The sequence below is a fragment of the Podarcis raffonei genome, chromosome 8 (assembly GCF_027172205.1).
Source record: "Podarcis raffonei isolate rPodRaf1 chromosome 8, rPodRaf1.pri, whole genome shotgun sequence".
NCBI lineage: Eukaryota > Metazoa > Chordata > Lepidosauria > Squamata > Lacertidae > Podarcis > Podarcis raffonei.
Window position 1 is genome coordinate 6,318,311 of NC_070609.1, and position 15,365 is coordinate 6,333,675.

Sequence of the window (15,365 nt, forward strand, 5' to 3'; positions counted from 1 at the left end):
TGGGATCAAAGAATTTAAACTCGGAGGAAGGCCATCAGAGAGACCCCAAATACAAGAGCCCGATCACCATCACGTCCTTTGGTTTTCTCTTCTGTTTGGGTGTGGGTGCTTTTTCCTTTTTCTCCCTCCTTTCTTCACCCTCCCTCCTCATTCGCTTGCTCTTCCTCCCTCTTAAACAGCATGCGCCCCAACATCTTCCTGGGCACGCACGATGGCTCCACCCAGTACAAGAAGTGGTACTACGAGATGATCGTGGATTACGTGGAACCCTTTGTGACCTCGCAGGCCACCCATTTGAGGGTGGGCTGGGCCATGGCAGAAGGATACAGCCCTTACCCCGGAGGTGGGGAAGGTTGGGGGGGCAACGGCGTCGGGGACGACCTCTACTCCTTTGGCTTCGACGGCCTGCACCTGTGGTCAGGTAGGGCACCATTCAGGCTTCAGGTGTCAAGGAAATAAACGGCTACCTGGCATTTATTTTTTAAATAATATTTTATTAAGTTTTACAAGAAAAAAACAATACAAAAGAAAAACAATACATATTAAAACACCAACAAATACCAACAATTAAAACACAAATAGAAAAAGAAAGAAAAAATATATATATCAAACGAGGAAAAAGATATTAAAAAATTTAACAAAAAAAAAAGAGAAGAACCTCTTTTCAGATTCTTATCATTCATTGCCTTATTTTCCTGACTTCCACCCGCCTCCCTTTCTTGTATTCCACTTTAAAATTGATCAGCAAATTCATTCTTATTAGTTTTATCCTTAAGTAATTTCCCTCACGTATTATACTTTCCCGATTTTCATCCAATGTCTATTCCTTCTTTCATACTCTTATTTCCCTTATTTACTAGAACCCCTTCATTTCATTTCAATGTCATCAGCATTCAAAGATTTTACAGTGTAAACGGCTACCTGGCATTTAGAAGACAAATAGAGGCAGTCCGTATTGGGGAAGTTTTCAATGTTTGATGCTTTTATTGTGGTTTTATAATTGTTGGAAGCTGCCCAGTGGTGCTGGGGCAACCCAGTTAGATGGGAGACATGGAAATAAATTGTTGTTGTTGTTGTTTTGTTGTTGCTGTTGTGGCATCTAAGGCAGAGTTTCCCAAACTTGGGTCTCCAGCTGTTTTTGATCTACAGTTCCCATCTTTCTCGATCACTGGTCCTGCTAGCGATGGATCATGGGAGTTGTAGTTCAAAAACAGCTGGAGACCCAAGTCTGGGAAAACCCTGATCTAAGGCAACGGGAGGAAATGTTTTTGAAGAAGAAGAAGAAGAAGAGTTTGGATTTGATATCCTGCTTTATCACTACCCTAAGGAGTCTCAAAGCGGCTAACATTCTCCTTTCCCTTCCTCCCCCACAACAAACACTCTGTGAGGTGAATGAGGCTGAGAGACTTCAGAGAAGTGTGACTAGCCCAAGGTCACCCAGCAGCTGCATGTGGAGGAGCGGGGAAGCGAACCCGGTTCACCAGATTACGAGTCCACCACTCTTAACCACTACACCACACTGGCTCTCTCTTTTGCTGTTATTTATTACTATTACTATTATTATATTTGTCACCTGCCCTTCACCAGCAGGTCCCATGGCAAATCACAACAATATAAAATATAAAACAGTTAAAATGGAGTACAGTCACAAGAATAGTGTGGGTCAGATGTCTCAGGTGTAAACGGCCAGGATAAAGAGGTGTGTCTTTGGCATTTGCTGAAAACTGTATAGCAGACATGCCACTTGTGCCTCTGTGGGGAATTCCACAACTTAAGGGCTGCCACAGAGAAGGCCCTGTCCCTAGGCTATACCCCCTAAAACTCTGAGGGAGGTGGAACTACTAAACAGGTTCCCTCTGCTGGTCTTAACACCCGGGAGGGTTTATAGGGGATGAGGTGGTCTTCCAGATGTCATTACTATTGTCAAGATGGGCTTCTAAGTATGGTTTGCAAGTATAAAAGCCGAGCAATTAAAATATAAACACCCATAATTAAAACACACGGTTATAATTAGCGGCAAAGCAGTCCCATTAAAACGCTGAAATATAAACACCCGTAATTTAAATATGCAAGAAAACAATCCCATTAAAGCAACGCAGTAATTGAAAGAGGGAGGCTTGAGAGGAAAGAGGAAAGGAATTAGGTGTGCTTTAAAGAACTAGAAAGGGCCTTTTAAATTTCAGCAGGGAGATTATGTATCATCTAGAAAATCTAATAAATATTACCAAACATTACAACAACAAAAAAGCAAATGAGAACACGTAGAATGCAATCACCAAAATAATTGAAAAACACACACACATAACGCAGAACAAATCTAAGCAGACAACCCCCACATATTCCACATCGCCCCATCTGCTCAAGTAACCAATGACAATAATATTAATAATTATATCATTAATTGAGTAATGCCATTAACAATAATAACATTCAACTAACCCATAATCCTGGCCAGAAATATAAGTCTGCTGATCTTAAATGTTTTAAAAATAGGTTCAGAAAAGACACACAGCCCTGCTTGCATGGACTCTGGGTGTTTGCATGCACAGAGGTCTATTCACCTCTCTCCACGTGGTCCATTTTTTAATCCTGGATGGTGCAGTGGTTAGAGTGCCGTACTAGGACCTGGGCAACTGGGGTTCAAACCGCCACTCGGCCATGGAGATCCCTGAATGACCTTGGTCCATCCAGCACCCTCTCTCACCCTAACCTACCTCACAAGGTTGTTGTGAGGGTGAAAAATGGTGAGAAGGATGACATGTGCCATCATGAGCTCCTTGGAGGAAGGTGGGATATAAACGCAATAAAGAATCTCTTGCACTGCAGCACTCGTAAGTTGGTGGCGGCACACGAATAGCAAGGGGACCTTCTCATAGGAGGTGCAGATGGTTGCCAAGGAAAGGACGAGCTTCTGTGGTTTGTATTAGGAGCAAAGTTACACGGCCAAGAGGGTAAAACGTAGCAGGAGGATACTAGTCCTCATTAATTCCACTGAATCCATGGGGTTCAATGTGAAGAGGAGTCTTGGGCTGAAGGCTTGTTGTCGACATGCAGAGGGGCCGGGAGGCCAGCTGGCAAGTCCAGCTCGGACGTCTCCTTCCATCGGCCAATGCTTAGCGACCCGAACTTCAAAAGCCAGGGCACACAATTAGCAGAATGTACTTTGCACACAGAAGTAGGTATGAGGCGTATGAAGTCATGCTACAGATTCATTAAACATAAATCAGAACAAAGAAACATGTCGTCTCTCTCATGTCATCTCGCAGAGAACAGCAAAAGCTATACACAAATGGAAGTTCCCAGCAAGCTGTGCTGGAACATAGCTGTCAACCGTCCCTTATTTGGCGGGAAAATCCCTTATCCCAGCGCTGTGTCCCGCTGCTGTCCCTTATTGATGATGTCCCTTAAATTTCCCGGGTTTCAAAGGAAGCAGCTCCTCTCCCTCCCTCCCTGCCGGCCAGGGAGGAGGGAGGCTCCAACTGTGTTGCTTGGCTGCGTTGCTCACCCAATAAGAAGTCGAAGAATGACTGGGGGGTGGAGCTTGCATGCCTTGTGCCGATCAAATCGGCCGGGTTGCCTGGGGACTCGCCTTTGCTCAACGCTTCCCAGCGGAGAGGTGACGGTGGTTTTCCTTGCTGCATCCCCTTTGCCGGGTTGCTGCGCTGTGGGAACCACCGCTTGAGGCTTCGTTTGGCTGCTGGCTGGGCTTTCTGCCTTTGGCTCGGAGGGGCTCAGAAGTCGAACATACCTGTGCTGGGAAAATCCCTTATATTGGCTGCTGATCCCTTATTTTCGAGGCTGCGGGTCCCTTATTTTCAAATCTGTAAGTTGACAGCTATGTGCTGGAATGTAAACAGACATGTGACACGTAACAATCTCATGCCTGTTCCTTAAGGTGGAATGGAAATGTCAACATTGCCCGCATGTTATGAATTCATTGTATGTTGTCCTGTATGATCTACTTGAGATTCCTAGTGTTCTATGATTCCTCTCTCCTCGGCGCAGGCCGCGTGGCTCGGGCCGTGACCTCCCCCGGCCAGCACACCTTGGGGCCGGACGACGTGGTGAGCTGCTGCCTCGATCTGAGCGTGCCCAGCATCTCCTTCCGCATCAATGGCTTCCCTGTCCAAGGCATGTTTGAGAACTTCAACCTGGACGGCCTCTTCTTCCCTGTGGTCAGCTTCTCTGCTGGCATCAAGTAAGCTCAAAGCATGGAAATGAGGCTCAGGCCCCAGACCTGTGCTCACCTACTAAGGAAGAGGAATAATCCCCATCGAGTCAACGTTCTCTTAGGAGGAGAATTCATTTTAGGGCCTGTCCGCACCTTGCCTTGATGCAGATTGCAAACCCTGCGTGCCTCCCTTTTAATTCCCCCCTCATCCCTGTGGCATTCTTCTCCAACTCCTGTCATCCCACGATTTCTCCTCCCTAAATCTGAAGGTTCCCTATGCTTTGAAAATCCGAATAGGAGAGCCACATCGCTTTAGATCTAGGGACGAGAAAATTTGGGGGGTAGCAGGAGCCGGACAAGCGAGTGTTTGGACTGGCCCCTAGTTATCGTAGCAGATTGTAGTTAAAGGTAAAGGGACCCCTGACCATTAGGTCCAGTCGTGGCTGACTCTGGGGTTGCGGCGCTCATCTCACTTTATTGGCCGAGGGAGCTGGCGTACAGCTTCCGGGTCATGTAGCCAGCATGACTAAGGCGCTTCTGGCGAACCAGAGCAGCGCACGGAAACGCCGTTTACCTTCCCGCTGGAGCAGTACCTATTTATCTACTTGCACTTTGATGTGCTTTTGAACTGCTAGGTTGGCAGGAGCAGGGACCGAGCAATGGGAGCTCACCCCGTGGCAGGGATTCGAACCGCCGACCTTCTGATCAGCAAGTCCTAGGCTCTGTGGTTTAACCCACAGCGCCACCCGTGTCCCTTAGATTGTAGTTAGTACTGTCTATATTGCTACTTCATTTTCTGTTTAGAGTATAATTTTGAAGAGAAAAGTCATAAACGCAACAGCAAAGGAAACCACCAGGAGCGGTAACATCTTCCCTTTGCTCTACCCAATTGTTGCCTCTGGCCCCCTCCACCACTCGCATGCAGCCCCCGGAAAGTTTCTTTGTCAAAGAGCCCATCACAGCCATTCAGAAAACTGGAGTGAGGCTCTGAGCCAATCAAGGCCTGCGAGAATGGGGGCGGGGCAGCAGGGGCGGAGTTCTGTTGTTCAGCCCGTAGGCGGGACAATGCTAATATTTCAAGCCTGCTTTTCCACCCAAAGACCTTTAAACAGTAAGTTATTTCCTTAAGGGAATTACATTCCAACCAAAGAAGAATGGCTGGGTAAATTATGCGAATACTTGGAATTAGCAAAGCTGACTGATAAGACAAAAACCAAAAAATATAATCCAGAAACAATGGAAATGTTTAAATGATTATTTATGTAGACAAGGATTAAGTGTAAGGTATTGGTTGTGTTTAGAATAGATTTATGAAAGATTTAGAAAACTTATTGATTAGAATATTCGTATGAGATTGAATGGGAAAAATACGGAATAACAGATACAAATTTGCTTAAAATGTATATAGGAACTGCAGTGTAAGCGATGGAAGTCAATCAATGAAATTTTATTATTGAGATATTTGTAGAATAAATTTGGAAGAAATTCTTCCAATTTTTCTTTTTCTTCCAATTTCTCTTCTTATTTTTTATTTTTCTTTTTTCTTTTCTTCCTTTTTTCTTTTTTGTTCTTTTTTATATATGTGTGCTTATTTGAAAAATATACGTATGTATTTGTATGTATTTTGCTTGTACTTTGTAATAATTACGTTAAATAAAATATAATAATAAAAATTTTTTAATTTTTTTTAAATTAACAGTAGCTTCTTTCCTTAAGGGGGACAGTGTCCAACTCTCTCTCTCTCTCTCTCTCTCTCTCTCTCTCTCTCTCTCTCTTTTGCCCCCCCCCCCACCAGGGTGAGGTTCCTCCTGGGGGGACGCCATGGGGACTTCAAGTTCCTGCCCCCACCGGGCTACGCCCCCTGCTACGAGGCCCTCCTGCCACGTGATAAGATGCGCGTGGAGCCCATCAAGGAGTATAAGCACGACTTCAACGGGTTCCGGAACCTTCTGGGGCCCACGCAGTCCTTGTCCCACACTTCCTTCACGCCATACCCCGTGGATACCATCCAGGTAAAGAGGATCAGCAGAGCAAAGTGTGGGGGGGTCAGGTTGAAATTGGCCAGCCCCAAAGCCGAGGGATTTCTGGGGCAAGCAGTTGCCAGGTTTGCCAAAGGCTGGGCTATATAGGTAGTTAAAAGGTAAAGGGACCCCTGACCCTTAGGTCCACTCGTGGCCGACCCTTGAGTCATGTACCCAGCATGACTAAGCCGCTTCTGGTGAACCAGAGCAGTGCACAGAAACGCTGTTTACCTTCCCGCCGGAGTGGTACCTATTTATCTACTTGCACTTTGACGTGATTTCGAACTGCTAGGTTGGCAGGAGCAGGGACCGAGCAACAGGAGCTCACCTCATCGCGGGGATTCGAACCGCTGACCTTCTGATCGGCAATCCCTAGGCTTTGTGGTTTAACCCACAGTGCCACCCGCGTCCCTTTATATAGGTAGTTGTTGTTGTTTAGTTATTTAGACGTGTCTGACTCTTCGTGACCCCCTGGACCAGAGCAAGCCAGGCACTCCTGTCTTCCACTGCCTCCTGCAGTTTGGTCAAACTCATGCTGGTAGCTTCGAGAACACTGTCCAACCATCTCGTCCTCTGTCATCCCCTTCTCCTTGTGCCCTCCATCTTTCCCAACATCAGGGTCTTTTCCAGGGAGTCTTCTCTTCTCATGAGGTGGCCAAAGTATTGGAGCCTCAGCTTCAGGATCTGTCCTTCCAGTGAGCACTCAGGGCTGATTTCCTTCAGAATGGAGAGGTTTGATCTTCTTGTAGTCCATGGGACTCTCAAGAGTCTCCTCCAGCACCATAATTCAAAAGCATCCATTCTTCAGCCTTCTTTATGGTCCAGCTCTCACTTCCATACATCACTACTGGGAAAATATAGGTAGTTAGGAATCACACCTGTGCCTCATCTCCCTGCTAACTTTCCTCTTTCCCTTCTCCACAGATTGTACTGCCCCCCCATCTTGAGCGAATTCGGGAGAAACTGGCAGAGAACATCCATGAACTTTGGGCTTTGACTCGCATCGAGCAAGGGTGGACGTACGGCCCCGTGAGTGTTCGGTGCCCACTGATGGGACTCCTGTTCCCCACCCCACCCCCCAATTAATATATAGGTTGGGAAGCTGCCGTTTCCTTCTCCTCCAACTCACCTAAAACAAGCTTGAGTTGGGCCTCTGAACCTTTAGTCGTGGCTAGTGAGGGAGGAGTCGGACAGGGGTACAGTCATACCTCGGGTTACAGGATCTTCAGGTTGCGTTTTTTTGGGTTACAGATCTGCTGAAACCTGGAAGTACCGGAACGTGTTACTTCCGGGTTTCGGCGGTCATGCATGCTCAGTGCAACCCGCGTGTGTGCAGATGCGGCGCTGCGGGTTGCGAACGCTGCGGGTTGTGAACGTGCCTCCTGCACAGATCACGTTCGCAACCCGAGCATCCACTGTACTTGAATTACATCCCGTGCCTCCTGCCCCCTTTTCAGATCCGGGATGACAACAAGCGCTTGCACCCGTGTTTGCTGGATTTCCACAGCCTGCCCGAACCAGAACGCAATTACAACCTGCAGATGTCGGGAGAGACACTCAAGTGAGTTGGTGGTGGAAAGTCCTAAGTGGAGAAGCAAGCTCAATTTAAGTGGGTCAGCCTTTTGGGTGGGGTGGGGGGTCGGTATCCATTCTATATGTGTAGGTCAGGGGGCAGGATAAGACGGCAGGCCAGGGGTCAGCAAACTTTTTCAGCAGGGGGCCGGTCCACTCTCCCTCGGACCTTGTTGGGGGCCAGACTATATTTTGGAAAAAAAATTGAACGAATTCCTATGCCCCACAACTAACCCAGAGATGCATTTTAAATAAAAGGACACATTCTACTACAGTGGTACCTTGGGTTACAGACGCTTCAGGTTACAGACGCTTCAGGTTACAGACTCCGCTAACCCAGAAATAGTACCTCGGATTAAGAACTTTGCTTCAGGATGAGAACAGAAATCGTGCTCCGGCAGTGCGGCAGCAGCGGGAGGCCCCATTAGCTAAAGTGGTGCTTCAGGTTAAGAACAGTTTCAGGTTAAGAACGGACTTCCAGAACGAATTAAGTTCTTAACCCAAGGTACCACTGTATATAAAAACACCAGGCAGCCCACAAATAACCCAGAGATGCATTTTAAATTAAATCACACATTCTACTCATGTAAAAACACTCTGATTCCCGGACCGTCCATGGGCCAGATTTAGAAGGCTATTGGGCTGGATCCGGCCCCCGGGCCTTAGTTTGCCTACCCATGCGGTTGGCAATGTAAAAAAGGTCCTGGCAGTGTCAGAGTCCAGAAAAGGAAACAGAGAGGAACTGAGAAAAACACAAGAGGATATGTCTTAGAGCAGAGGTGGGAAGCCTGTTCTCTGTAGAAGGCTGCAGTCCCTTGGGTTACAAAAATGTGTGCATTAGAGCGTGCATAAAAACAAAGGTGTTGGTGAAAATAACACACAAGACTGCATTTCATTACGGGAAAACGGCTTGCAGAAATGTGCACCTTAGTCAAGGCTGCATATAACAGCGTGTTTATCGGGTGAAATTTACACTGGAGTGCTGATGAATTTTCATGACAGTGGTTTTTTAAAAGAAAAGAACTGGCAAAGTGGGGAATGGAATTTAAGACTGGGAAAATGAGAAACTGAGAGAACAAAAGCTGACAGATCATTCTGTCCCTATCACGAACCCAGCTTTCTACACACACATACCAGCTTCGTATTTGACAGATGGTACTGCCGGTAAATTGAGCTCTGATTCAGTAGACTCTTCCCCGTTGAATTCCCCTTGAAACTGAAAATCAGCCCTCACTGATTCACGTTGCTCGCTGAGATGAGTGGTGGAAAGGAATATGGTCCATAAGGACACAGCAGAGTTAATTTAACCCTTGCTCTGTCCCCTGCAGGACCTTGCTTGCTCTGGGCTGCCATGTGGGGATGGCAGATGAGAAGGCTGAAGAGAACCTGAAGAAGACAAAGCTTCCCAAAACGTAGGTGGGCTAGTGGCTGCCTCCAGGCAGAGGCCAAAGTGTAGCTCTGAATATGTGTGTGTGTGTTTGTGTGTGTGTTGGTTTGCTGGCAAGGTTACCTTCAATCGCCCCTCTGACATTTGGAAGGGTCTGTAGCTCAGTGATGAGACATGCTCTGCTTACATAAGAGAATTATTATTATTATTAGAATCATAGAATCATAGAGTTGGAAGAGACCACAAGGGCCATCGAGTCCAACCCCCTGCCAAGCAGGAAACACCATCAGAGCACTCCTGACATATGGTTGTCAAGCCTCTGCTTAAAGACCTCCAAAGAAGGAGACTCCACCACACTCCTTGGCAGCAAATTCCACTGTCGAACAGCTCTTACTGTCAGGAAGTTCTTCCTAATGTTTAGGTGGAATCTTCTTTCTTGTAGTTTGGATCCATTGCTCCGTGTCTGCTTCTCTGGAGCAGCAGAAAACAACCTTTCTCCCTCCTCTATGTGACATCCTTTTATATATTTGAACATGGCTATCATATCACCCCTTAACCTCCTCTTCTCCAGGCTAAACATGCCCAGCTCCCTTAGCCGTTCCTCATAAGGCATCGTTTCCAGGCCTTTGACCATTTTGGTTGCCCTCCTCTGGACACGTTCCAGTTTGTCAGTGTCCTTCTTGAACTGTGGTGCCCAGAACTGGACACAGTACTCCAGGTGAGGTCTGACCAGAGCAGAATACAGTGGCACTATTACTTCCCTTGATCTAGATGCTATACTCCTATTGATGCAGCCCAGAATTGCATTGGCTTTTTTAGCTGCCGCGTCACACTGTTGGCTCATGTCAAGTTTGTGGTCAACCAAGACTCCTAGATCCTTTTCACATGTACTGCTCTCAAGCCAGGTGTCACCCATCTTGTATTTGTGCCTCTCTTTTTTTTTGCCCAAGTGCAATACTTTACATTTTTCCCTGTTAAAATTCATCTTGTTTGTTTTGGCCCAGTTCTCCAATCTGTCAAGGTCCTTTTGAAGTGTGATCCTGTCCTCTGGGGATAATAAAATATTATTATTATTTTATCATTTGTACCCCGCCCATCTGACTGGAGAAGACGCCTGCTGGATTGGGCCAGTCACCCATTTAATTTAGCGGCCTGTTCCCACAGCGGCCAACCAGTTGCCAATGGGAAGCCCTCTTGTTGGAGGGCAGTTGGAGGGTGGATGGCAGCTAACAGATTGAGGTTGAATCCTGACAAGACAGAAGTACTGTTTTTGGGGGACAGGAGGTGGGCAGGTGTGGAGGACTCCCTGGTCCTGAATGGGATAACTGTGCCCCTGAAGGACCAGGTGCGCAGCCTGGGAGTCATTTTGGACTCACAGCTGTCCACGGAGGCACAGGTCAATTCTGTGCCCAGGGCAGCTGTTTACCAGCTCCATCTGGTACCCAGACTGTCTCCTCAGAGTGGTACATGCTCTGGTTATCTTCCGCTTGGATTACTGCAATGCACTCTACGTGGGGTACCTTTGAAGGTGACCCGGAAACTACAACTAATCCAGAATGCGGGAGCTAGACTGGTGACTGGGAGTGGCCACCGAGACCATATAACACTGGTCCTGAAAGACCTACACTGGCTCCCAGTGTTGGCTAATTGCAGTTAAGTTGCGCGGCAGAGAGCTTGCTGGGGAGACCATGCATTAAAAAGGGACTCAAAAATAACTTAAACAAGGTTTTAATAACAATAACAAAAACTCCTTATACACTAAATACATCAACAACAAACCAGACCCAACCACCAACCCATCCCCCAGGGTAATGGGAGAGCTAGGTGCTACTCCTTATATACTACACCCAAATGCTGACACAGCTTAATCAATACAACTCAGCAGCACCTGCTATGTTTAACAGCTGTAAAGCTGGGTCTCGTTATTTTGCTCTGGCCCTTGCATTGGCTCCTTAAAGACATACACATCGGGTGGAACAATGATGAACCTTTACATTTAAAGAAACCATTCAACACCCAGTACATTTCCGAGCACAATTCAAAGTCTTGGTGCTGACCTTTAAAACCCTATACAGCCTCAGTCCAATATACCTGAAGGAGTATCTCCACCCACATCGTTCAGCCCGGACACTGGGCAGCGCCGAGGGCCTTCTGGCGGTTCCCTCACTGAGAGAAGCCAAGTTACAGGGAACCAGGCAGAGGGCCTTCTCAGTAGTGGCACCCACCCTGTGGAACGCCCTCCAACCAGATGCCAAAGAGAACAACTACCAGACTTTTAGAAGACATCTGAAGGCAGCCCTGTTTAGGGAAGCTTTTAATGTTTAACAGACCACTGTATTTTAATACTTCGTTGGAAAACCCAGCCAAATAGAGACGTCACCTTGCCAACAAAGGTCCGTATAGTTAAAGCCATGGTTTTCCCAGTAGTGATGTATGGAAGTGAGAGCTGGACCATAAAGAAGGCTGATCACCGAAGAATTGATGCTTTTGAATTATGGTGCTGGAGGAGACTCTTGAGAGTCCCATGGACTGCAAGAAGATCAAACGCATCCATTCTTAAGGAAATCAGCCCTGAGTGCTCACTGGAAGGACAGATCGTGAAGCTGAGGCTCCAGTACTTTGGCCACCTCATGAGAAGAGAAGACTCCCTGGAGAAGACACTGATGCTGGGAAAGATGGAGGGCATAAGGAGAAGGGGGCGACAGAGGACGAGATGGTTGGATAGTGTTTTCGAGGTTACCAGCATGAGTTTGACCAAGCTGTGGGAAGTAGTGGAGGACAGAGGTGCCTGGCGTGCTCTGGTCCATGGGGTCACGAAGAGTTGGACACGACTAAACGACTAAACAACAACAAAATAAATAATAATTAATAATTAATAATATATTATTATTATTATTTATTATTATTATTAACTTGTATTCAGACATTGCTGCCTCCAACAGTGGCCGTAGAAGATAGCCATTGTGCCTAGATGCCACTTACCCTCTGTGAATTTATCCAATCCTTTTTTAAAACCACCCACCTTCATGGCCACCACCCCATCTTTAGAGGGTCAAGTTACATACAGTTTTGGTCCCTGGCATCCCCAGTTAAAAATTGCTAAGAGACTTCTTCCCAGTACTGTGTTATTGCCTTTAATTGGCATAAGTTTAAACAATACAAAGTCATCCAGATACATTAATAATCCAAACACATAAAATATATGATAGACTAGTTCTTGGTGCTACCTGATACCCACAGAGTCTGTTCTGCCTTAAGAGTGTTACAAAATGCAGACTTGCGGCTTTTTCCAGCTGCCCATCCCTTTGTTCTGTTTACCATCCAGGCTGATGAAGAACACAAATGTGCAAAGAACTGGCTTTGGTGGGAGTGCTTGGTGCAGAATTATGAATTGCAGCCCTGGCTATGCAATGTTGGCTTACCATTGGAGACGGGACAGTTGATTTGCTGGCCTGTTTTCCTACCGAGCAGATACGGAATTGTTTATTTGTCCAGACTGGCAAATGAGCTGGTGAAGGCGAGGGGAATGCTGTCCCAAATAGCTCAGTGGCAGCGAACAGGTGGAAAGAAAGGCTTTGGGGGGCGTTCGCCTTGCTCTAAAGCCCTGCTTTGATCCTCTTGACAGGTACATGATGTCCAATGGCTACAAACCAGCGCCGCTGGATCTCAACCACATCAAGTTAACTCCAGCCCAGAACACCCTGGTGGACAAACTGGCAGAGAATGGGCACAATGTCTGGGCAAGAGATCGTGTCCAGCAGGGCTGGACCTATAGTGTTGTGCAGGTATGGTATACCAGTTGGCATGAGAGCGATGCTTAGCAAAGCAGCCACCTGGCAGGGTTCTAGGTGACAGGGGAGGAAGGAAAGCTTAAAGTCAAACCAGAGGTAGCCAACTCCCATCTCTTGCGGGGACTCAATTAGTGCCAGAGCCTTCTGTCAAGAGCTTGGGTGTAACCTTCGACGCCTCCCTTTCCATGGAGGCACAGGTTGCAGCCACAGCAAAGGTGGCATTTTTCCATCTCCGCCGTATTAAGCAGTTGGTCCCTTACCTCTCTCGCCCTGATCTGGCCACAGTGATCCATTTGACGGTCACCTCCAAGCTTGATTATTGTAACTCGCTGCCCTTGAAGCTGACCCAAAAACTGCAGCGGATGCAGAATGCCGTGGTGAGGCTCTTTACGGGGTCCTTGCCGTGGGATCACATTCATCCAGTGCTTTACCAACTGCACTGGCTCCCGTTGGAGTACAGGGTCATGTTTAAGGTGCTGGTTTAGACCTTTAAAGCCCTATGCGGCCTAGGACCCACGTACCTACGGGACCACCTCTCCTGGTAAGCCCCGCGGAGGACCTTAAGGTCCGCAAATGACAACATTTTGGAGGTCCCAAGTCGCAAGGTGGTTAGACTGGTCTCAACTAGGGCCAGGGCCTATTCAGTACTGGCCCCGACTTGGTGGAACGCTCTGTCACAAGAGACCAGGGCCCTGCGGGACTTGACATCTTTCCGCAGGGCCTGCAAGACAGAGCTGTTCCGCCTGGCCTTTGGTTTGGACTCAGTCTGACCCTTATATTTTCCCTCCCCTATGGTTTTGATCCATGGGCTATTATCAAAATGAGGCTGCATTTTAAATTGTACTTTTAACCTGTATTTTAAATTGTTTTCCCCCCCTCCCCTATTATGTTTTTATTGTAATTTTACTGGTGTTAGCTGCCCTGAGCCCGGCTCTGGCCAGGGAGGGCGGGGTATAAATTTTAAAGAAAAGAAAGAAAATGTAATGGCATTTGTGTCACAGGAGTCAGATGTTCTGACTTAAGACAGAAAGAGAAGCTGTGAGCCAGGATTCCTGAGTCCTCTGTTCTGCTCCTTCCACCTTTCTAGTCAGGCATACTTTGCTCAACATAAAGGATACCTGTGTTTATGTTGTGTGGTGTATACTAGGGATGGGGAACCTTCTTGGCTCAGTGGGCCAGATGGTTTTCTCCACCCATCCAACTTTCCTGCCTGTCCTCTGACGTCATGATGACGTCAGGTGACTAATAGGTGTGCGATACAGTCCACCCATCAAAGTTGACCTGTGGGGTGGGAGAGGGGTCTGTTTCACCAGCAAGTTCCCTGCACCAGCAAAGCAGCACCCGGCAGGATTGAGCCCTGCCTTCACCCACCCATCAGTTGACATCACCTGTGGATGCCAGCTGATGGATAGGTGGGTGTGGTTTTGGGAAACGGGCCAGTCTAATGTGTGTGTTTTCTGCTGTGCCCTTCTTAGGACATCAAAAACAAACGCAACCCCCGCCTGGTGCCCTACAGCCTGCTAGATGAGCGGACGAAAAAAACGAATCGGGACAGCCTGCGCGAAGCGGTCCGCACCCTAATCGGCTATGGATACAACATTGAACCACCAGACCAGGAAGCCAGTGAGCGTCCTTCTGCTTCCCTGAGTTTGCTCTTCTGCCAGTCTTAGTGGGAGAGCTGATAAGAGCAAGGCAGTACAGCTAGGAGAGGCACACAGGCCTGTCTGGCTAATGAGACAGTTATCAAAAGCTGTGCTCTCGGTGCCTTTGGAGTCTAGGTGGTGGGTGGCTGGGGGCAGAGCCTTTTGGGTGGTGGTGCCTCATTTACAGAAAACCCTTCCAGAATTATTTGTTCAACACCACCTCTCCTCTCTTTTCAATGACAGCTTTAGATGATTTTAGTTGCCTGGGCCATTGATGAACTAATATGAAGCTGCTTCTATTTATTTATTGCAGGGATATTATAAGCAACCTTTGGGGGAGGCACATTTGAGCTGGAAAGGCAAAGGTTTAGAATGTTTTAAGATCATATTTCAAATAAAGAAATGTAGCAGATTGTGCTACCTAAGACTGCAGAAGGGTGGAATTGCAGGTTTGCTTTTCCTGTATTTCTTTTTAAATCTCCTTATGCACAAAACCCCCAAATTTAAAGAGGAGGAATTCTAACTCAGCTTTCTTCCTGGCATTCTAGTTTTCTACGTGCATTACCTTTCTGCTTGCAGAAAGCCAGCACGCAAAAACAAGTTTAAGCTAAAATCTTGTCCCTGACGTGCTCGTGTTCCAAATATGGGGAAGTTCTGATGTCTGGGAGAACAATCTGGACTCCCATCTGCAGCCTGGAGTTGTACAGTCTCAGATACTCAGGGCTATGTGATCCATCTGAATGTGTGACTGGGCTCTCTGCCTAGAGGAGAATGAACAGA

At 47.2% G+C, this 15,365-nt stretch overlaps 1 protein-coding gene across 16 annotated transcripts in view; it reads left to right on the forward strand.

The window, feature by feature from the left end:
• The window catches only part of RYR1 (ryanodine receptor 1), a 207,866-nt gene that overhangs the window by 68,599 nt on the left and 123,902 nt on the right, over window positions 1-15,365 (forward strand). For all 16 annotated transcript variants that reach the window (XM_053401808.1, XM_053401813.1, XM_053401815.1 and 13 more), the window contains 8 exons: window positions 180-421; window positions 4,006-4,198; window positions 5,967-6,183; window positions 7,117-7,221; window positions 7,650-7,753; window positions 9,093-9,176; window positions 12,777-12,936; window positions 14,418-14,565. In XM_053401808.1, the coding sequence (XP_053257783.1) occupies window positions 180-421; window positions 4,006-4,198; window positions 5,967-6,183; window positions 7,117-7,221; window positions 7,650-7,753; window positions 9,093-9,176; window positions 12,777-12,936; window positions 14,418-14,565 (1,253 nt within the window). The remainder of the gene's footprint in view (window positions 1-179; window positions 422-4,005; window positions 4,199-5,966; window positions 6,184-7,116; window positions 7,222-7,649; window positions 7,754-9,092; window positions 9,177-12,776; window positions 12,937-14,417; window positions 14,566-15,365) is intronic.